At 42.8% G+C, this 21,712-nt stretch overlaps 2 protein-coding genes and 1 pseudogene across 4 annotated transcripts; 2 read left to right on the forward strand and 1 right to left on the reverse strand.

Annotated features, from left to right (window-relative positions):
* Window positions 1–262: 262 nt before the first annotated feature.
* On the reverse strand, window positions 263–18,656 carry LOC144542604 (tonsoku-like protein; annotated as a pseudogene). The gene is made up of 15 exons (XR_013507317.1): window positions 18,495–18,656; window positions 17,905–18,103; window positions 17,725–17,780; window positions 17,495–17,597; window positions 17,047–17,243; window positions 16,130–16,615; window positions 15,396–15,607; window positions 14,766–14,872; window positions 14,188–14,344; window positions 14,013–14,091; window positions 13,615–13,922; window positions 12,971–13,142; window positions 871–1,055; window positions 595–742; window positions 263–342 (listed from the first exon to the last, which is right to left on the reverse strand). The product of XR_013507317.1 is annotated as a tonsoku-like protein (transcript).
* On the forward strand, window positions 4,082–10,225 carry LOC144542616 (uncharacterized). Of its 2 annotated transcripts, XM_078289644.1 has the most exons (5): window positions 4,082–4,087; window positions 8,928–9,011; window positions 9,109–9,215; window positions 9,457–9,549; window positions 9,943–10,225. In XM_078289644.1, the coding sequence occupies exons 2-5, from the start codon at window positions 8,960–8,962 to the stop codon at window positions 10,126–10,128; spliced, it is 438 nt and encodes a 145-aa protein (XP_078145770.1). In that variant the 5' UTR covers window positions 4,082–4,087; window positions 8,928–8,959; the 3' UTR covers window positions 10,129–10,225. The 2 variants fall into 2 exon arrangements, with proteins under 2 accessions (XP_078145770.1, XP_078145771.1); XM_078289645.1 differs by lacking the exon at window positions 4,082–4,087 and having other exon boundaries at window positions 8,881–9,011; window positions 9,466–9,549.
* LOC139925657 (antimicrobial peptide NK-lysin-like) lies at window positions 11,045–12,685 on the forward strand. The gene is made up of 5 exons (XM_071917124.2): window positions 11,045–11,170; window positions 11,376–11,461; window positions 11,795–11,872; window positions 12,014–12,168; window positions 12,485–12,685. Exons 1-5 carry the CDS (start codon window positions 11,122–11,124, stop codon window positions 12,513–12,515), a joined length of 399 nt encoding a protein of 132 aa, XP_071773225.2. The 5' UTR covers window positions 11,045–11,121; the 3' UTR covers window positions 12,516–12,685.
* Window positions 18,657–21,712: the final 3,056 nt, after the last annotated feature.

Below are 21,712 nucleotides of genomic sequence, written 5' to 3' on the forward strand. Positions count from 1 at the left end.
GTCTATAAAACCTGCTACTAACCATGTAATGCGTCCATTTTTTGTACATACTGTAACATTGAGAGCTACACACATCTTACCAGTGAAAATCCTGTTTCCAAAAACAAATGTTTTGGGTGTCTTTGAAGGCTTAGAACATAATTTGAAAAATACATTGGGAGCAGTTAGAAGCAGCACCTTCAGCTATAACTTTTTCAATACTGCAGTCGAAATTATCCTGTAACGTTTTACACAGCTCACCTCGAGGACATGCACCAGAGCCTCACTCGCATCTCGTAGCCTCTTCGGAGGAGCAGACGTAGAGGGGAACAGTGATGGCAGCACACGTAGGATCCCGACAGCCTATTCAACTGTTGAGGAAAAGATTCATTACTTTTACACTTATATAAAATGCACGAGATCAAATCTGATCAACGGTATACAACAGATATAATGCTTTAAAAAACAGAAACATTCAACAAACGGTGGGATAGTCATCATAGATGAAAAAGAAGAAAGACAAGAAAAGACACTAGCACATGAACTTGACAATTAACATGCCCTAATGTCCACCCTGACCCTGATCACTAATAACATCAAAACATCATTGCTTACCTTTGTCTATTCCCATTGGGGGTTTCAGCATCTTTTTCCATACGCCAAAAAACTGCACCTTCTGGCAGAAGTCGTGCCACCTTCCCTTCAGTTCATCAATGTAGTGGCTGTTATCCTTGTCCAAAATGCGTCGAGGCTCCCCCATCACCTATGAAATATATCCAATATACCAATACAGACATTTGAATGCATCACTTAGGAGGAGGAAATTGGTATATAAAACATTGTTCTGTGTGGTACCATGTTTTGAATTATGCCCAGTCAATAATGACTTGCATGTCCAATGTCCTTGAAACAAGGATATGCCTCTAGAATTTTCTCGTGTCTGTCCTCCTCGCGAACGGAATCGGAATCAGTGAATGCTCTTCTGGCCGCAAATTCCAAATCCAGGAGCTGAGAGACAGACTCCATGGTTGCTGGACTGTCGGTGTCTGGACTGTCGATGTCTGCAGGCTTGTTAGCTGTAAGACACAAACATACATAATTAAACCCTTGTGCCTCACTTTAAAAAAGTTCCTTAAAGGACAAAAATGTCTGTGTCAAAAAACTGCCATAAAAATATTATATATTAATATTATTTTCCACTTTCACTGAGTTAAATCTTTGAACCAACTTCAGCCCTGATCATAACTACCAAATATTCATTCATTTTTCAGAATTTTAACCCTTTAAAAGCCAGTTTGTTTACATAATGCAACTGTTGTTTTTTATGAAAAAAAACAAAAAAAAACACAAAAATTGAATTATTTTTTGTATACTAAAGTAGAAAGAAAGCTGAGGTTCTCCTGTGACCTCACAATGAGCTGCTATGCACAGGAACACACAGGCGCTCATCTGCATAGGCAGACTCCAGAGGTGAACCTTAAGTCACAATGGCTGAGGTGATGAAGCTGAACATTCCATGGACAATAAATACCAGTGTTGAGGCTTCAGCCCGTCATAAGGCGACTGAGACTCACAGCGAACCTCAACACAGCGGAAATCGTAACCTCAGGACTTTTTTCGACACAACCAACAAGGAATCTGAATCTGACTTACAAGTTTGATGACGGTAAGTAAAGACTTTAACTTTCTCAAATTAATATTAGGAAATATTATCAATGTAAAATATTAGAAATGTGGCGAAATGTGGGGAAGGTAAAAGGGCACCTGTTCTCTAGCTCTCTAATAACTGAATTGAATTGGAGAAAATGGGAGAAAAATGGGAAATTATGTAATATATATATTTAATTATCTGGCCAAACTAACCCAGACTGTTCAGGGTGATTTAGTGTACAAGTGCATGCTTGGTACCCATTTTAGTGTGTGTTGGCCCAGTATGGGTTATCCAATCTTTAAGCCACCTTGATTCTCAGGTTGAACTGCACTACATGTCCCATGATGCATGTCAGTCATAGTGTTAACACAGAACTTGAGTAGATATAATGTAGTTTCAGTAAAAACAAAGATTTGAGTGATCTACCCTGCCCCCAACTTCACACACACACACACACACACACACACACACACACACAGCCATCATTCCTAAGTCTGTGTATTTGCAGATTGACTCAATTTCTAATAGACTTACTTGTCACTGGTCATTTGTAGCTAGGTATAGGCCTTTTTAGCCCTTCCCATAATGCTTTGCTTTACCAGTCGTTCCGCTCAATACACCGCCAGCTGACTGCCGTTGAGTCGTACTGAAGAGTGTAATACTGTGGCTGTAACTTAATAAAGTGCCTATAAACAACTAAATCAGAGTTAATGTTACTTGATTGGACATTTCCAACTCGTCAGTGGAACACCAAGTACTTTTAATCAAGATGATCAACCGGGACAAACTTATTTCAGATTACTTGAGATATTTGGTCACAGTTAGCTAGCAGTTTGAGAGGTTGTAATCACCGACTTGTGGTTGTACTGGGAAATTAACTAAACTAAAAAATAAATATGAGTAAATGTTGCCTTATAAGTTTTCAGCTGTCATTGTATTTATCTGACTATCAACTATTTTTTTGTGAGTGAAAATTTCAACATACAAGTTCTCAGATCGCATTCTACAAGTTCTCAGATCGCATTCTACAAGTTCTCAGATCAAGTCTACAAGCTCTCGGGTTTTGCAACATAAATACCTTCATAAGCATTCCCTGCACTATATTGGGATGTAGGTTGTGTTTGTGAGACATGGAGATGAAATGAAATGACAATTAACCATTATTCTTCTTCTGCTCTTCTCTTCTTCCAGACGCTCATACTGAGCAAGGACTCCGTCAGGAGGGTCCTCAAGGGGGCACTCTTACAGGAAGATGACCAGCGATACAGCTGTCGAGCAGAACGCAGGCTAGTCTGGAGTCGGCTGATCAATTTGATCAATAAGGTCAAGGTCACCAATCCAGACCTGCGCTTCACCGACAATCCAAAAGAGGCCACGCTGCATCTCAACCTTGAGAACGCACTCTGGATGTTGTCAACTCACTACATGACAGTACTGGATATGCTGGAATACGCAAATCCATCCAACTCCGGATCGGCACTTTGGGATACGTTGTTCGTTGTTGTACCTTCCCGTGCACCCCAGCCATCCCGTACCTCCCGGGCCTCCCGTGCCCCCCAGGCCCCGCGTACCACCCAGGCCCCGCGTACCACCCAGGCCCCGCGTACCACCCAGGCCCCACGTACCACCCAGGCCTCCGGTACCACCCAAGCCTCACGTACCACCCAGGCCCCGCGTACCACCCAGGCCCCGCGTACCACCCAGGCCCCGCGTACCACCCAGGCCTCCGGTACCACCCAGGCCTCACGTACCACCCAGGCCCCGCGTACCACCCAGGCCCCGCGTACCACCCAGGCCTCGCGTACCACCCAGGCCCTGCGTACCACCCAGGCCCCGCGTACCACCCAGGCCTCCGGTACCACCCAGGCCTACCACCCAGACCTCGCGTACCCCACAGGCCTCGCATACATCCCAGTTCTCCCGTACCACCCAGGCAACCGGTACCGCCCAGGCCTCGCGTACTACCCAGGCCCCGTGTACCACCTATGCCCCGTGTACCGCCCAGGCCCAGCGTACCAGCCAGGCCCCGCGTACCACCCAGGTCTCCCGTACCTCTCAGGCCACCAGTACCACCCAGGTCTCCAGTACCAGGCTGACATCGTTACGGTTGAAGACGATCTGACCCCAGAAAGTGAGCATGAGGCTGCCTCGACGTCCGCTGTAACAACTGTTAATGAGGACATTCTGGATAAGGACTCCGAGTCAGCCCTCACTGAGTTGGCAAACAAACTCAGGGCTGCCACTGAAAGAGCCGAGGCCAGCATGGATTTGATGGAGAAGAAGTGTCTTATGGCCTCAGACAACTTGGCTCCAACTGATAAGGCAGCAGATGCCACTATGGACAGCAAGGTGTCTGATAACCCTGACCTTCCTCCAAGCAACTTGGTCACAAACTGCCTGGGCAAAACCAACAGCAAGGCAGTTGAGTCGGATGACAGCCAAGTGAAAAAGCCAAGGGCGAAAAAAGAGAAGGGTAGCACAAGATTTTTCAGAGGACTCTGGAAATTTCTGACCTTCACGCCTGATATTGAAGACGACCATGCTGACGTTTACTTTGCGGAGGACTTCGCTTGGGACGTCACTGTTCAAGCTCCCAGCCAGAGGGAGAAAAAAAAGACGTGCATCGAACAGGAGGAGGACGATGCTTCAGACGTCAGTGATGAAGCCCATGGCAAGAGGGCAAAGAAGAAGAAGGGTGTCAGGAGATTTTTCAGAGGCTTCTGGAAATCTCTCACCTGCACACCTGACATCAAACAGGAAGACCGCCATGCTGAAGTTTACTTTGCTGAGGACTTTGCTTGGGACGTCACTGTTCAAGCTCCCAGCCAGAGGGAGAAAACAGACGGAAGAGGACGATGCTTCGGCCTTCAGTGATAAAACCAAGAGGCCGAAGAAGAAGAAGGGTGTCAGGAGATTTTTCAGAGGCTTCTGGAAATCTCTCACCTGCACACCTGACATCAAACAGGAAGACCACCATGCTGAAGTTTACTTTGCTGAGGACTTCGCTTGGGACGTCACTGTTCAAGCTCCCAGCCAGAGGGAGAAAATAGACGGAAGAGGACAATGCTTCGGCCTTCAGTGATATAACCAAGAGGGCAAAGAAGAAGAAGGGTGTCAGGAGATTCTTCTGGAAATTTCTATCCTTCATGCCTGACCCTGAACAGTAAGACCACTAAGCTGAAGTCACTGTTCAAACCCACAGCCAGAGAAATAAAAAAACCAGAATGGTATCAGAAGATTTTCGGAGGACTCTGGAAACTTCTGTCCTGCACGCCTGGCAAGAACAAGAACATGATCTAGAACAAGAACCATCTACCTCCATCTGTTTCCCTCTTCAAAATAAAATAAAAAAATTAATCTACATATTACTTTGTTGGTTATATATTATTTTATTCATTGCTTTTTAATATGCTGAATTTACAACCTAGTGCACTATGATGGTGCATCAATGAGACATCATCTTAAAATATTATATAATATAATATTGAGGGGCAAATTCACAAAAGGATTGCGCGGCTATTGCTGACACTAAACCTGTGCAAATAACACAAAAAGAAACCGTGTAATTCACAAAGCACTTGCAAAGGGTGAAATGCACCGCTAACTGCGCTGCCACGCAATAGCGTCTCGGTGCTCCTGTGCTATTTGCACGTATTTAAATTAGGTAATATGCATACATTTGGCGCAAAATTGGCCCCTTTCTATGCAAATGAGCCTCATTGCAAAAACAGTCCAATTCACAATTCAACAATTCATGTTTTTCTTACCATCGCCATTGTATCATCTTGCTCTTTTCATTAGTATTATGATTTACATTTTCTGTGAAGCCCAGGAAAGTAGCTTGTTGTTATGGCGTCAACTAATGAGTTTCTTACAGTAAATTATATTAAAAAAACCATACAGTATATACCTAACATTTCACCACTCACTTGGACTCTTTATTGGAATACTGAAGTCACAACATTAATCCAATATAGGCCACACTCCACTCACTAGTCCTATACCTACAAATGCAACTGATTCTTGCGTCTGTCAGAATGATTCATAAAGTTTCCACCAGACAGTTCATGGTTCTGCTTCATGCTCCTTAATTACCTATTGATAACAAGCTCATCATTCGCTCAACTGGGCCCCCAAAAATCATCCATTACCTATGAAGCTTGTAGTGTGATTTATTTTCCAATGAGAACAACTGGGCTGTGACTCATTTACTCAGACTCCATGCAGAACTGAACGGTGTCATATTTTCACAGCAAAAAGGTGTTAAACACTGGAGTTGAGAAGGAGACAAATCAGATGAATATTTTACTTTAAAGCACAGCGCTGGCATTTCAGTTTTGCATTTACCTCAGTTTTCACAAGAGACTTTCAAAGTGCCTCTTAATGCAAACTTCTATACTCCTAAAGTCCCATACAGCAGGCAAAATAACAACAACTTTGTCAAATGACATTGTGCAAAAGGCTTATCCTAGCATCAGAACATTGGATATGTTCCTTGTTAAATTTTAGAGTATGCAAAGGTAATGTCCTAATATTCAGATATTTAGATTGCAAGTAGCAATGAGCAAAAGGTTTTCAAACTCAATTGCATCAATTTACTGTATATTCTCTGTTCCGCATCAACCTTACAGTAAAGCTTGTGTTTTTACACAAGACACAAACCACTTTGATTACTATACTGAAATGTACTGTAATCACTGAAGATGAACAAATACAGTAATGCTGTAACAAACAAGAACAATACTGCAAGGTGTACACAAAGCAGAAACTCAGTACGTTACACTATTTTACAGTACCATTAACCCAAAGAAACCAAAAATAACAGTAACAGCAATCAAAAATGCTGTTCTTGTTTTAGAAGTGCGTTTTCTTGCAGTATTTTCTGTAGTGGTGAAGTGATTAGTAATTGAGTTGCAGTGCCTGTAACCTGGGAAATGTCATTGGAAGTAACAAGACATGACTGAAAATACTGTACATGTTTTTCAGTAGTGAACTGCATGTGTATAGTAATAAGCATTGGAACATTGTACTTACATGTAGTATCTGAGAAGTGAGCTTGTGACTTGTGAGTTGTTCACTTTGTAAGCAGAGCATTTATGAGTCTTAAGGTAAGATTTTGGCTAGTCAGTTTGGCTTTTTGCATCCACAATTTTGCACATATTTGGAACTCTGTTATGAAAATAGGCCATAGCAATTGTAAAAAAAACTGTATGTTTCCAGGTCACCCTCAATTAATCCAGGTCACATTTTCATCCCCATCCATCTCACAGTTCAGTAAGCCTCACTGATTTAGCCCATTTGATCTACCTGGCCATCTGACCAGGCAATCTGGACACCCTGCAGTCCGCCACCAGAGAGATTGTTTCACTGCAGCCCTAAAGGTTTCAGCAGGTCCATTAGGCAGCTGTTCAGATGGTTAAACGGTTGCTGGAGGGGCGGCCTAACCGTAGGAGTTGAGACAATCACAGACACTTTTCCTGTTTCAGTGTCTCTCTGTTCTGTGTCTATGTAATGACACACAGCAGGCAGCCACTGCGGGCTCAGGCAGGTCTCAGCCATTTGGCTCTAGCACCCCCCGTTGGTTTATTAAAGTATCCTGCATCATTTGGTGCATCAGCGTTTACGGGGTTGCTGACGTGAGAGTTCAGTAATGGTGTGGTGTGTAAGAGCTTTTTGAATGGAAATAGCTTCAGAACTAATGAAGAACTAATACACGGAAATACAGTTTAAAATGAAAGGACAATGGCCTGAAAGAGGTTGTAAATTAATTTAAGTTGATAAGTACAACTCAACCGGGTAAAGATACATTCTTACAACTCTGTGTGAGTGTTTGTGTGTGTGTGCGCGCGTGTGTGGATACACATACACATGCATGTGTCCATGTTTGTGTGTGTGCATGCATGAGAGTGTGTGTGTGCTTCTATGCATGAGCTGTGAGTTTGTGTCCTGTTTGTAAAAGGTGTTAAGCAGGAAGGAGATGTTGTAAGTGTTGGTGGTCTCTGTCTCCGTCTTGGTATTTAAACCTGCAAAAGGAAATTGAGCCATTTGCAAGGAAACAAAGTAAAAACTGAAACAAAATAAACTGTGACGATGCAACAAAAAAACCTAGACTGCATCACACAAAGGAATTCAGTTAAACTTGACCAAAAATGCCTGGGAAGCACTGCAGTGGGTGACATTTTCCCATATAAAAATTTAAATCCTAAATATTGACATCATCATTTTGAAGTCATGAAGATCAATGGATGCCACATTAAAAACAAAAGCTGTCACATATTTAAACTTCACCTTTTTCCACACTACTTTTTGGACCCTATTCTTTCTATTCTTCCCTGTTCTTTGAGAGTTGCAGTGCAACTACATTGTCTTCTCCGCTGGCTTTATCGTCACCTCATGCTTTTCAGTTAGCAGGAAGTGACGTCATCATTGAAACTATTAGGATCTCATGATAGATTGATTATGACTTTGTCTCTTTGTAAAGTATGACTTTGGTGTGATGTCTCATATTCACAAGTATGACGGAGAGGCATACTTGTAGGTTACAATAAAGAATGAGCATTTGTGCTTTTTATTCTTCATTGTCTCTATGTGAGCGCTTGCATGTTAGGAATTTAGATGGTGAAGGTAGGGCGAATGATGGGGAGGAAAGAAGGAGAGAATAAGGAAGGATGGTAGTTGGTTTCATGATACTGGTGATGCACAGTTATTTGGTTGTTGGGTTGTTGGGTCCTACCTCTTCTCACAACCGAAATAAAGCTGTCAAAAAAAGTTTTACTTTATCCAGCAATGTCTGGCAAGATTTGGGACAAAGTTTCTCTCACTTGAGAGTCCTTACACAGGAGAAGCTCTGGTACAGTTGATGCCAAAGCCGAGGAAGAGAATGGGAGAAATGTATTGAATAAATTACAGAAATACTACCTTCTTTAAAAGTTGTAAGTTGGCTCATATGGGGATATAGAGTTGGAGCTACAGCATATCTATATATTGAGTGGGCTATCCTGGGCCATATGAATAATGTAGATTGAAACTTCACTTTTCTCTACAAGTGATCTGGTTCAAATAAAACAATCGGATAACCTTTTAGCTGTAAATGCTTTCTTTTATTAAGCAGTTGTTAAATAACTTTGTACTGTATATTTAGTTAAATGGAACAATGCAGTCTAAATGTAAGTAGTTGAACAATGCAGTCTTTTGTACTCTTCTGTCTGTGGCAAGTGAAGTGTTGCTACATGTGGTTAAGAGCTGTTGTTGAGCCAGTGTGGCAAAAGTTTTAAAACAGTATAAATAGCCAAGGAAGAAGTAGCTGATGACAACTTTGCTGAAGCAAGGATGAAGACCATGAAACCTGCCATCGGCATCGCTCTTCTGCTGCTCTGTGCACGTAAGAAATTAACATTATTTCTCCTAAGTCAGTGATAATATAAGTGCATCTTATGACATAAATATATATTTTTGTTTGCATTCTGTTTTATTTCAAGTTGTTGTTGAGTCATGGCCCTCTCTGGAGGGCCGACCAGAAGACGACGAGGATTTTCCATCCGTGTGGAAAGACTACATGGAGAGAGCCGACCACCTTACAGAGGAGGTGAGAACCTGTGACACATAATGCACTTTTGAAGATGTCAGTCAGCTGTAAACATGTTGCAAACTCAACATCCAGCCCGTTGACTGCCTCATCACCATATGGTCAACCTATAACACATGAACTGATACCTTCATGGAAACATATCTGAAATGTTTCTTTTTGTATCAATAGACTGTACAATATATATGCCTATATACCAAAGTTGCTTTTGCTTTTTTTTTTTATTTTTTTTTTTTTACAGCTATCACAGTATGAAGCTTTCCCCGGTTCCTGTACAGTCTGCAAAGTCGTTATATCCAAAGTTCAGAAGGAGCTGGGCGGTGCAACTGCAAGGGTAATGAATATAAAATGACATCATACTGGTCCATATATCACAGTACTGTGTAATTATTCATTTGATCCAATTTAATCATCTCAACTAAGGATATGATACATTGATCTGGCTTCATTTCACTGCAACAGGATACTCTAATGAATGTTTTGGTCATGCAAAACAATCTGTACAGATGTTATCCCCGATATTATAGTCTCTTTCACAGATGTTTCCTTATGTATCATATGTACTTTGTCAGAGGCTACATGACCTTACTGAGAGAGACCAATATCCCCCTGTAGTTGAAAAAAAAAAAAGTCCACTTCTCTTTCCAGCAATTCTTCAGTTTTAATTATTTTCTATCAACCTAGAAAAATGTGTCTTTTAAAATTGTACATGTGTTTTTATTTGCAGGATAAAATCTCAAAGCTGTTGAACACTGCCTGCAATAAAATGGGCAAACTCATCAAGGGCATCTGCAAGAAAATCGTCAAGAAATACAAAGATAAACTGATTGATGCTTTAGCCAATAATTTGGATGCAAAGTCTGCGTGTGTTAAGCTGACACTCTGCAAGAAATATACACCTGCTGGCCTTTAGATACTATAGATAATGTATCGCTGACGGTTTTGGTCTGCACTGATTGGACTGAGGTCTAGCATTGCTGTTTCAACTGTTTCATTTATGAAGTTGGAGTTGTGTGAAATTCTCACATGCATACTGCGCTGCACTTGCCTTTGCAATAAAGCATTACTGAAGCTATTGTATCATATCATGTAGTGGTGTAATTCTTCCCATTTCTTTACATACAGTAATGTTGAGACTTCAAATTCTTTTAGACACTAAGACTTTTCTCTCTTGTTATACAGCTGATCAAAAGTTGAGAAAATCGAAATATACAGATTTTTGGTTCAATTTGGAGCCAAATATTTTGATCTACCCATAGATCCTCATACAGATGAAACATGGAGTAATGTAATGAATAATACAAAGGTTTTCATTATGCAACTCACACAGTAATTATTCAAAAACTAGAGCGAACCCCATTTGTTTGACCAGGTTTTTCCTTCCCAGTGCTCTTTAACTGGAATTTAAAGTCGGCTTAATAAGTGCTTCATGTTGATAATGGGTCATTTCCCTCCATTGAGTTCAGTGACAAAGCAAAGTAAGACTCATGTGAAGCATTGTGGCACGCATGCACACACACACACCCACACACCCACACACACACACACACACACACACACACACATATCAGCAACCTTGTAAACGCTGCACCTATTTCTGCACAATACTTATACTAGCAAGTACAATTGATTGTAGCAAAAACAATTCCCCAGCATGCTTTGTGTTGATAAATTTGGTCCTTCTTACTATATATGTACTGTGTGCATATCCTGTCAGTATAGAGCTGACATGAACAGATGTGGGCAGGGTGATAAGCATTTTGTGCAAAGGTGGTCTCCGCAAAACCAGTTGAGACGCAGAGGAGCGTCGATGTGTAGCACCTCGCCTCACCTCTGCTGTGTATAAAAGGTGTCATGACACAGGAGACTCTCAGACGCTCTCAGAGTTCACCGCTGGTTGAAAGCCATGAATATGTCTGTGATCCTCCTTGCCTGCTTCCTGATGACATGTTCAGGTGTGCTCTTGTGTTGTTTGATACACTGTTTTGACTTGAAACATGTGAACATATTACATTTTTTATTGCAAAACCCATTTCATGAATTTGAGAGTGGATCCTCCCTCTGCATGTCGTAAGGTGCCGCAGGCTCTGTGGCTTCACTCCTGCATATTATGTGAATGGCAAGTCATATTTTAACAATTTCCCCTTTTTTCCTTCTCAGTCTGGACAGTCCATGGGAGATGCCTCGAGTTTGACCTTGATGACCTTGACCAGATGGAAGAGGAAATCTCAGTGGATGCGAACAAGGTAAAAATGGCTGCTGAAACACTAAGGGAAGAGCAGCAAAAAGAGAAGTGCTCACCCGTAACTTATGGAAAATTTAAACATAAAGCATTCTTCCCGGTATATAACTTGCCATAAATAACAATCCTTTTTATTCGTACATTCTCCTTTTTGTAATCTTGATATCACTGTAGTTTCTGATTGAGAGCTGCCACTTGCTTCTGTGATCTGCCTCCAAACACTCTGTCGCTGTTTAATATTCTTCCATCACATAAACATATTTTGATATTTTGCAAAAATTGCCTGGCTTAAAATAATAATAATATCGCTCTGTGTCCCTTTCATTTGCTTCCGCAGCTCCCAGGTTTATGTTGGGCGTGCAAGTGGGCTTTGAACAAGGTGAAGAAATCCGCCGGCGCCAACGCCACTGCCGAGGTAAAAACCATCATGACGCTGTAGTCATCATGGCATTGTAAACAGGATGGAGCGAAACTGAAGGAATCTAGCTGATGCCCTGGTTTAACTCTCCTCTGGTCAGGCCCCGCTGTGGTTCTTACAAATTAATTTCTGTTACAGGAGCTGACAAAAAAGGTGTCGTCCGTCTGCAACCAAATTGGCCTCTTGAAAAATCTATGCAACAAATTTGTGAAGAATAACTTTGGAGAATTGATCGAGGAGCTTTCTACCACTGATGACGTCCGCACCATCTGCGTCAACCTCAAGGCCTGCAAGTGAGTCACGGGCCCCTGGAAACTGGGATGCTGTCAAACAATATTCAATTGATCTGATACCCTGCGGGTTTCTAACCTCAGCTCTGACGGTTTGACTAATATTGATCGTTTTATTATTTGTGTATTTTGCAGTTAAGAAACATGAGGAATATCCTTGATTTCAAAGAATAACTCCTACGCATCATTTCCTTATCCCAGATGCAACAACTCTAACTACAATTTCTTGAACTGATGAAATCTTAACAGTAAAAACGTCCTTTCTTTCAGCACATTTTCCCTAATTCTTTCTCTTTTTTTTCTGATGTGCACCCTTCAGGCCAAAAGAGGTTCTGGATCTGTTTTACTGATGAAGCCACCAGGATTCAAGAGACTGAACGCAATGGAAACCCCTGACTTCTTACACATATACAATTATTAAACTGCAACTGCTTTGTGTGCTCTGCTGAATTGCTTGATTTCACTTTCTGTATTCGTGCAGAATCAACATCAATAAATTTGCTTTGGAATTTTATCAGTTATGTGTTATTGTGGAAATTATTTGTCAGACTAGATCAGTTTGGATTTCATGTTGTTTGTTGTCAGGTGGAAACCTTGCATCTCCAAAACCTTCTCCTATAACGTGACACCAACTCTTTTCATCTAATCCCTTCTCTATTAAACCCTACTGGTATTTTAGTTAAGCCCATCGATTTGCAGATAAAAGATTATCTCGCTTGAAAAGAAAAACAAAAGCATAAGATAAAAGAGCACACACAGAAACTGATTTGACATTTTCAGGTGATTCCCCCTTGCTAACAGTTACCTGCGAGGGCGTTGGCTAGCAGTAAGCGATGCTGCTGGAGGAAACGAGCGGTGAGGCCGCAGGCCCGCAGGGACAGGCGGGCGAGCAGGGGGCAGCCGGACAGCAGACAGGACAGAGACTCAGACACACCGTCACCCAGCGGGTTCATACTGAGGTCCAGCTCCTCCAGACACTGCGGAGGGGAAGGACCACACAAGTGAGTGTGTGAATTCTCTATTATATTGTATTCATACATTAATATTGTCGTAAATATTTACTGCGTGGCTACTAGCCAGTCATTCTAAGATATGACAGAAAAAAAATGTGCATGCAGTGTGAGAACGCAGCGACAGTTTGTCACCACACTGTTGCTTATCACACTTCAGCAGCACATACAGGGAGGGGCTGTGATCGCTGGTGGCTAGTCACTCTAGCCACAGTGTTGGTGATAGCACTCATTTTACTCATGCATGCATGTTCCAGAGTAAAATGAGTGTGATGATCTAAATATGAGGACATTAAGAAAAGGTGGTTCTTTGTTTAGCAATTGGTCATACCACTCCAAGCATGCTGACTGTGTGGATCACTGATAAACAACTATGAAAAGTTTAATAATAGCAAGCAAAAACAACATAAAAACAGATTTGTCCAGCTGGGGTCTTTACCGGAAACGCAGGATGGGTCTGCCCCTTCAAGGCATTCACCGCCTTCTCCAGCCCTTCCCCCGTTATGTGATTGAAAGAAATGTCTAGCAGGCGAAGTCGAGGCATGGTGATCGCTGTGGCAACCAGTTTGGGGAGAAGGCTGTCATGAAGGCGGTTGCCGGAAATACGCAGCTCGGTGAGGCTGGCCTGCAGTTTGAGGGCGCGCAGGAGCGGGGTGAGGGAGGAGGGGGCCAGGCTGAGGCCGCACACCGACACGGACGAGCTGCCATCCTGCACCTCGCACAGACGGGACACACGCTTGTTCTCGTCTGCAGGCATCAACACACAGAGACAAAGAGACACCTTATCAAAATGTGCATGTGTGTGTTTGTGTGTATGTGTGTGTGTGTGTTCCTCACCCACTGCCAAGCTGTGACAGGCTTTCTTGTAGCGCTCAGAGAGAGGAGGGAGATCCCAGGAGCTCACTTCAGCCAGGACCTGCAATCAACCACACCATAATAAAGTCTCTTGGTCTTGAGAAAATAAGTAAAACTGATCCTAAAGCAGCCGCTGCCCCTCAAACTGGCCACTAACCTCTTCGTTGGTGTGCAGGACGGCCAGCAGCAGGTCCTGCGGGGAGAGGAGAGCGCCTTCCTTCTGCAGGGAGAGGCGAGGCAGGAGGCCACATTTCTGGTAGTACCTCTGAGCTGCCTGCTCACACAGCCAGGACACGGTGCAGGAGTCTGCCTCACTGCAACATGGTGGAACAGGACATTACTTATGTGTTAATACGTACCCAGGCTTTTTTATGCAATACATATATCTTTATTTGTTAAAAATCTCTTCCTTTAAATGTATTGTATGTATGTCTGATTCTTCCAATACCTCTCTAAATGTCTGTGCATATATTACATGATTATATATAAGAGTCAAATAACAGGTACTCAGTGCTCTATAGCCCCTTTCACCAGAGCACCACAAAATTATGTCATTTTAAATCCAAGAATTTGCCAATGGTCCCAAAATGACAGCAAATCATTGGGGCTGCTTTCTAACAAATGTAATAGTGTCTTTATGTTAAAACAGAATGTACCACAGTTGATTTAACAGCAGTATATTTGTATGGAAATTCATTAACAATACCATTGATTCATATAGAACAATATGCCAACCTTTGTGGAACTGGGATGAGGAACACATCTTCTTGAACTCTGACCCTCATTCTGATTGGTGGAGGTACTGGTGTGTGCATGGGAGCAGCGAATGTTTGAGCTGGAGCCTGAAATACATAGACAAAATATAAAAATGAACTCTAAACAAACTGGAACTTTTGAAGTGGAAAATGTGTGAGCATCCAGTAAAGAACACATGAGGTCATGATCCTGGAGGCGGGTGATGGTGTTCCTGCAGCGGTGATATCTGAAAATGGATCTCCTTTTTTGACCATCTCTCTCTCTCTCATCTGCCACCACCTTCATCACAGTCTTAAGTTAATCAAAAATGGAGACAGATTCTTGACAAATGAGATCCCAGTAATAGCCCCTAGTGATGCTGAAGCATTAATAATTGTCGAGCCGCAGTCAGCCTTGTGGTGAAGTAGTAATTTGAATTCTGTTTCTGAATTTTGACGTTGACTCATCCACTCTTCAAATTACACCATGACACAACACAACAACATGCATTGTTTTAAAGACACTTTTATCCAAGGCACATTATAGTATCTTGATTGCATTTTAACACAGGTCACTCCAGTGGAAACCCATCCAGAATCAAGGAGAGGCGACACAGATTCTCTCTCTCACCTGTGTGACGTGTATTTGGGAGGGCGGGGGAGGCGTCTCAGGTCGGAAGTCGTCATCGTCATCCGGGACGGTGGGGCTGTGTGACCTGCTGACCTCCCGTCTGCCCAGCCTGACCATCCCAGACAACTGAGTCATCTTGACCTGGCGAGGCTTAAAGGAGCCATTCTTTCTCAGAGAGAGACCCCTGCTGGAAGAAGACGGGACTGCAGAACCTGAGTGAGGAGAATGAAAGAATTAGTGCTGAAACGATTAGTCGATCGACAGAAAATTTATTGATTGTAATTTTGATAATCAATTCATCGTTTCAGTCATTTATCAAGTGAAAATATCAAACATTTGATGGTTACAGCTTCACAAATGCTAAGATTTGCTGAAGTTTTATATCATTATAAAATGAATACTTTGGGGTTTTTGAGTAAGTAAGCAATTTTAGCACATCACTTTTGGCTTGTTGACATTTTATAGACTAAATGATTAATCAAAAAAATAATCAATAGACTAATCGATAATGAAAATAATCGTTAGCTGCAGCCCTAGAAATAATGAAGGTACAGTTAGCTATGAAATCTAACTGAAGTCATCGGGATAAATCACACAAGGAAAAGCAAACCATGGGAGAGGGACTGACAAAGGAAGGAATTATGAGCTTACATTATATTACATTATGATTATGAGCGTGTGTTTGTGTATGTGCGTTTGACAGTGTTTCGACCGTTCTGAACACGAACCTCGGCTAGCTGTGTCAGAATTTAAGTGTCTGTTTGGACCTCTGGCTGCTGAGGAGAAGGTGCTGCCCTCCGCTCTCGTCCCATTCTGCTCCGCCCCGAGCTTCCTCTTCTTCTTCGGCTGGACTTCCCCCAGGTCATCCTCCAACCAATCATCTGCCAGATACTCCTCCTCGGGCACCAGTGCCGACTTGCTACCGGAAGAAACTGCGGGCGTGCTGGTGAACTGCGGCTGTGACAGAGGCTGGAGGAGCGTTTTGGAGCTGCCCAGGCCCCGGATGGCACTGTGGTACTCCTGTCGAGCAAAGACAGAGGATGCAGCAGCCTCCCTGGTGCTTTCCCGGCCGGAGTTGGGGATTGAGCTGGCTTCCTTAATTGTTCGGGGGGAACTTCCTTCTGGCTCGGGGCTGCTGGGAAACTGTGTCTTGGGCGGACGGGACGGAGGGGACTGACTGGACCCTCTGAGTCACTGTCGTCTGAGAAGCTGCTGTCATTCTGAGAAAGACAAATCGATACAAAACCTGTAACTGTAATTCTGAGTAATTCAGTTTGCACGTGGGACGTTTCACTTTAAAACCTGCCATGTCATTGACATTCATGCTGACATTTGAGTAAAAGGCTGTTCAGTTTAAACTCAATATTAAGTACTAATGCATTACACAGTATTCCTAACAAGAAATCCTTTAGTATTATTTCTATATTAACACACAGAGTGCAGACCAGATGTACTGTAAGACAGAACAACAACACACTAGAAATATATATTCAAAGCCAAAGAATTGTTCCTGTGTAACAGATACAGTGCCTCCAAGGTACTGGGAGTTTTCAGGCACACAGTTGCCATGAAAGCATAAGAAGCATATGCCAAGGTACGCAGACAGAGTTTCTTTGCATCAACCACACAGACAGCATGAACCAGACATTACCCCATAGAGAACAGCAGCCTCTGTTCCTCTGGCTCTGTGGCGCTGTGTTGAGCCGTTACACTGCCACCGTGTGGGGCTGGCAGGCACTGCGCTCACTTCTGACTTCCTGGTGCTCCTGGGCCGGTCTTGGCTGGAGGAACAGCCCCCGCCTGATGACAACAGCGGCTCCGAGTTCTCAAACAGCTGGCTGTTTGATGCTTTGTTTAGTCAATATTTAAATAGCTTTGGCCACTGGTTTTGATACTGGACTACTGCTAACTGGACTAAGTATAAAGAAAACTTTACTATTTACTGAAAATGTCACTCTCTTCTGCATGACTTTCATTGTATTTTGCTTTTGTGCATTGCTTTTGTTGTATGTCTGCAAATTTTATGTTTGTCTTGATGCTGGTTTCTTGGCCAGGTTTCCATTGAAAAAAGGATTCTAGAAATCAAAAATGTAAAAAGCCTGTATTTCTCACCTGTTCCACCAGATACTGGACCTGCTTCAGGTTGCCGTCTATACACGCTCTGTGGAGAGACGTCTCGCCCTTCTCATTCCTCTTGTTCCACTAAAGGAGGAAGACAGAGAGAGGAGCAGCAGGAGACATATGAGAGATGATTTCTTGTGCAAATTGACAACCTATATATGATATCTAGGACTTAACTGGGCCAATGAGGCCCTGATTCAGCCCTTACCTTTCCTGTCTTCCTCCTCCCTGACACCATCTTGTCATAACCCTCCAAATCATCATCTAGAAATCATATGAACAGTCATTTAAGACAAGCATGACTTCCAGACAAAAATGACAAGTTAATTCTGGTAAATAAACTCATACAGAGATGACAGAAGGGCAGCAGTCTACATCACACACTTACCCGAGTCTGACAGGTGGATGTCACCGTCCTCCAGAGGTTCACTGTTCTCCATCTCCTCCTCCTCATCCTCCTCTCCATCGCTCCCGTCTGCACTCCAGCCCTCTGAAGCACACAGCTCTTGCAGCCTAGCCTCCGTGTCATCAGCATTCGACGAGCCGCTCCGTCTCTGGGCCGCCAGCCACAGTCTCAACACACGCTTCTGCAGCGGGAAGGATCATGAGGCTTCCTACACGGTTTCCATTTGGAAACTGCATACATTTTCCCAGACCCTAATTTCTGGTCTGTGTCCAATATGATGTATGCCAACAGTGGCTGGGTAACACGGCAGCATGCAAATATCACAGGATGCAAAATTACAGTGGGTTTACAGCTAAATAAAAAATGTAGCTGTGTGTATCAGGGCTGAAGATTTGTTTTTCACACTTGATCAGCCCATTTATCCAGTTTGAAAGCTTTTTAAGACCTTCATTTTTGATCACCTAGGTCTGCTTAGGAACCCTGAACACTATCCAACAACATAAGACACCTTCTACCTGCACTCCTTGTACTGTAAGCTGTTAACCCAACATGAGCTAGTTGTGCTACCTCACCTGTAGTCTGGTCTGCCCAGCTCTCTGGGCGCAGCGCAAGGCGGTGCTGTAGCTGCTGTCGACATCCTCAAAGGCACAACCGCTCTCCTCCCGAGATACTGCGATGTTCAGCCATGTGCTACACTCCTGACACAGACATCCAGATGATAAGTTACATAGCATGGATAGCATAGCATATACATACATGGACACTGAATGAGAATGAGAAGTGTACTGTAGCTATGAGTTGTCTACAGTGTGGGATGAGACAATATACGATACGATTCAATATGGGGTTCATGATTCAATACAACCATGACAAAGTATGACTGTGCAGAATTATGTTTATTACATTAATCCATTACATTAATCCAATATAGGCCACACTCACTAGTCCTATACCTACAAATGCAACTGATTCTTGCGTCTGTCAGAATGATTCATAAAGTTTCCATCAGACAGCTCATGGTTCTGCTTTTCATGCTCCTTAATTACCTATTGATAACAAGCTCATCATTCGCTCAACTGGGCCCCCAAAAATCATCCATTACCTATGAAGCTTGTAGTGTGATTTATTTTCCAATGAGAACAACTGGGCTGTGACTCATTTACTCAGACTCCATGCAGAACTGAACGGTGTCATATTTTCACAGCAAAAAGGTGTTAAACACTGGAGTTGAGAAGGAGACAAATCAGATGAATATTTTACTTTAAAGCACAGCGCTGGCATTTCAGTTTTGCATTTACCTCAGTTTTCACAAGAGACTTTCAAAGTGCCTCTTAATGCAAACTTCTATACTCCTAAAGTCCCATACAGCAGGCAAAATAACAACAACTTTGTCAAATGACATTGTGCAAAAGGCTTATCCTAGCATCAGAACATTGGATATGTTCCTTGTTGAATTTTAGAGTATGCAAAGGTAATGTCCTAATATTCAGATATTTAGATTGCAAGTAGCAATGAGCAAAAGGTTTTCAAACTCAATTGCATCAATCACATCAATTTACTGTATATTCTCTGTTCCGCATCAACCTTACAGTAAAGCTTGTGTTTTTACACAAGACACAAACCACTTTGATAACTATACTGAAATGTACTGTAATCACTGAAGATGAACAAATACAGTAATGCTGTAACAAACAAGATTCACTCAAAATGTGTACATGCAACAAATGCTGTAATGTACTGTAACAGTACAGCAGCACAATACTGGAAGGTGTACACAAAGCAGAAACTCAGTACGTTACACTATTTTACAGTACCATTAACCCAAAGAAACCAAAAATAACAGTAACAGCAATCAAAAATGCTGTTCTTGTTTTAGAAGTACATTTTCTTGCAGTATTTTCTGTAGTGGTGAAGTGATTAGTAATTGAGTTGCAGTGCCTGTAACCTGGGAAATGTCATTGGAAGTAACAAGACATGACTGAAAATACTGTACATGTTTTTCAGTAGTGAACTGCATGTGTAGTAATAAGCATTAGAACATTGTACTTACATGTAGTATCTGAGAAGTGAGCTTGTGACTTGTGAGTTGTTCACTTTGTAAGCAGAGCATTTATGAGTCTTAAGGTAAGATTTTGGCTAGTCAGTTTGGCTTTTTGCATCCACAATTTTGCAAATTTTTAGAACTCTGTTATGAAAATAGGCCATAGCAATTGTAAAAAAAAACAACAACTGTATGTTTCCAGGTCACCCTCAATTAATCCAGATCACATTTTCATCCCCATCCATCTCACAGTTCAGTAAGCCTCACTGATTTAGCCCATTTGATCTACCTGGCCATCTGACCAGGCAATCTGGACGCCCTGCAGTCCGCCACCAGAGAGATTGTTTCACTGCAGCCCTAAAGGTTTCAGCAGGTCCATTAGGCAGCTGTTCAGATGGTTAAACGGTTGCTGGAGGGGCGGCCTAACCGTAGGAGTTGAGACAATCACAGACACTTTTCCTGTTTCAGTGTCTCTCTGTTCTGTGTCTATGTAATGACACACAGTAGGCAGCCACTGCGGGCTCAGGCAGGTCTCAGCCATTTGGCTCTAGCACCCCCCGTTGGTTTATTAAAGTATCCTGCATCATTTGGTGCATCAGCGTTTACAGGGTTGCTGACGTGAGAGTTCAGTAATGGTGTGGTGTGTAAGAGCTTTTTGAATGAAAATAGCTTCAGAACTAATACACGGAAATACAGTTTAAAATGAAAGGACAATGGCCTGAAAGAGGTTGTAAATTAATTTAAGTTGATAAGTACAACTCAACTGGGTAAAGATACATTCTTACAACTCTGTGTGAGTGTTTGTGTGTGTGTGTGTGGATACACATGCATGTGTTTGTTTGTGTGTGTGCGCTTCTATGCATGAGCTGTGAGTTTGTGTCCTGTTTGTAAAAGGTGTTAAGCAGGAAGGAGACATCTGACAGATGTAAGTGTTGGTGGTCTCTGCCTCTTTCTTGGTATTTAAACCTGTAAAAGGAAATTTGAGCCATTTGCAAGGAAGCAAAGTAAAAACTGAAACAAAATAAACTGTGAAAGATGACTCAACAAAAAAACCTAGACACTGTTACAGTTTGTTTCCAGGACCCAAATGCAGACACGGACAAAGGTGGATGGAGATGGAAAAAAGGGTTTATTAGAAGGCTGGTTGTTAGTTTGGGGAATGGGATGAAGAGGTGGGTAGAGACTTGAGACAGCAAGACGGAGTGGTGTGGGTGATCCGGGCCGAGCTGACTGGCAGGCAGACGAACAGGTGAGCAGACAGGCTGGCTGGAAAGGCGTGGGCATGCGAGGTAACACACAGAGGAGAGGGCACGAGGAATCCTGGACACAGGGAAAAAAAAACTGTTAGGAAACAGGCACAAGGAAACACAGGATTAACCTCAGGTATACAAGATACTGAGGGACCGAGAGAGTAGCTACCACGAACAAGGCGGAACAATCTGGCAGTGAGTGGACGGCAAGCCGGGGATGATATACTGTGGGCTGATGAGATGATGGGAAGCAGGTGAACAGACTGGAGACGAGCTGATTGCAGGCAGGTGTGTAGGACGAGCTGGGAGCCAGGAGAACGAGGGGAGACCACGCCCACACACAAACAAGACAGAGAGAGACAGACAGGGGAGCACTGGGAACACAGGGAAAGGGAAACACAAGGAAAACACAAGGGCTAGGCTGGGACCATGACAGTCACAGAAAGGAATTCAGTTAAAAATGCCTGGGAAGGACTGCAGTGGGTGACATTTTCCCATA

Source organism: Centroberyx gerrardi, chromosome 17 (assembly GCF_048128805.1).
Source record: "Centroberyx gerrardi isolate f3 chromosome 17, fCenGer3.hap1.cur.20231027, whole genome shotgun sequence".
Taxonomy (NCBI): Eukaryota; Metazoa; Chordata; class Actinopteri; order Beryciformes; family Berycidae; genus Centroberyx; species Centroberyx gerrardi.

Coding starts and splice junctions, on each gene's coding strand:
- LOC139925657 (XM_071917124.2), top strand. CDS start 11,122: ATGAATATGTCTGTGATCCTCCTTGCCTGCTTCCTGATGACATGTTCA. Junction 11,873..12,013: donor GCGCCAACGCCACTGCCGAG/GTAAAAACCATC, acceptor TTTCTGTTACAG/GAGCTGACAAAAAAGGTGTC. Junction 12,169..12,484: donor GTCAACCTCAAGGCCTGCAA/GTGAGTCACGGG, acceptor TGCACCCTTCAG/GCCAAAAGAGGTTCTGGATC.
- LOC144542616 (XM_078289644.1), top strand. CDS start 8,960: ATGAAGACCATGAAACCTGCCATCGGCATCGCTCTTCTGCTGCTCTGT. Junction 9,216..9,456: donor CCGACCACCTTACAGAGGAG/GTGAGAACCTGT, acceptor TTTTTTTTACAG/CTATCACAGTATGAAGCTTT. Junction 9,550..9,942: donor TGGGCGGTGCAACTGCAAGG/GTAATGAATATA, acceptor TTTTATTTGCAG/GATAAAATCTCAAAGCTGTT.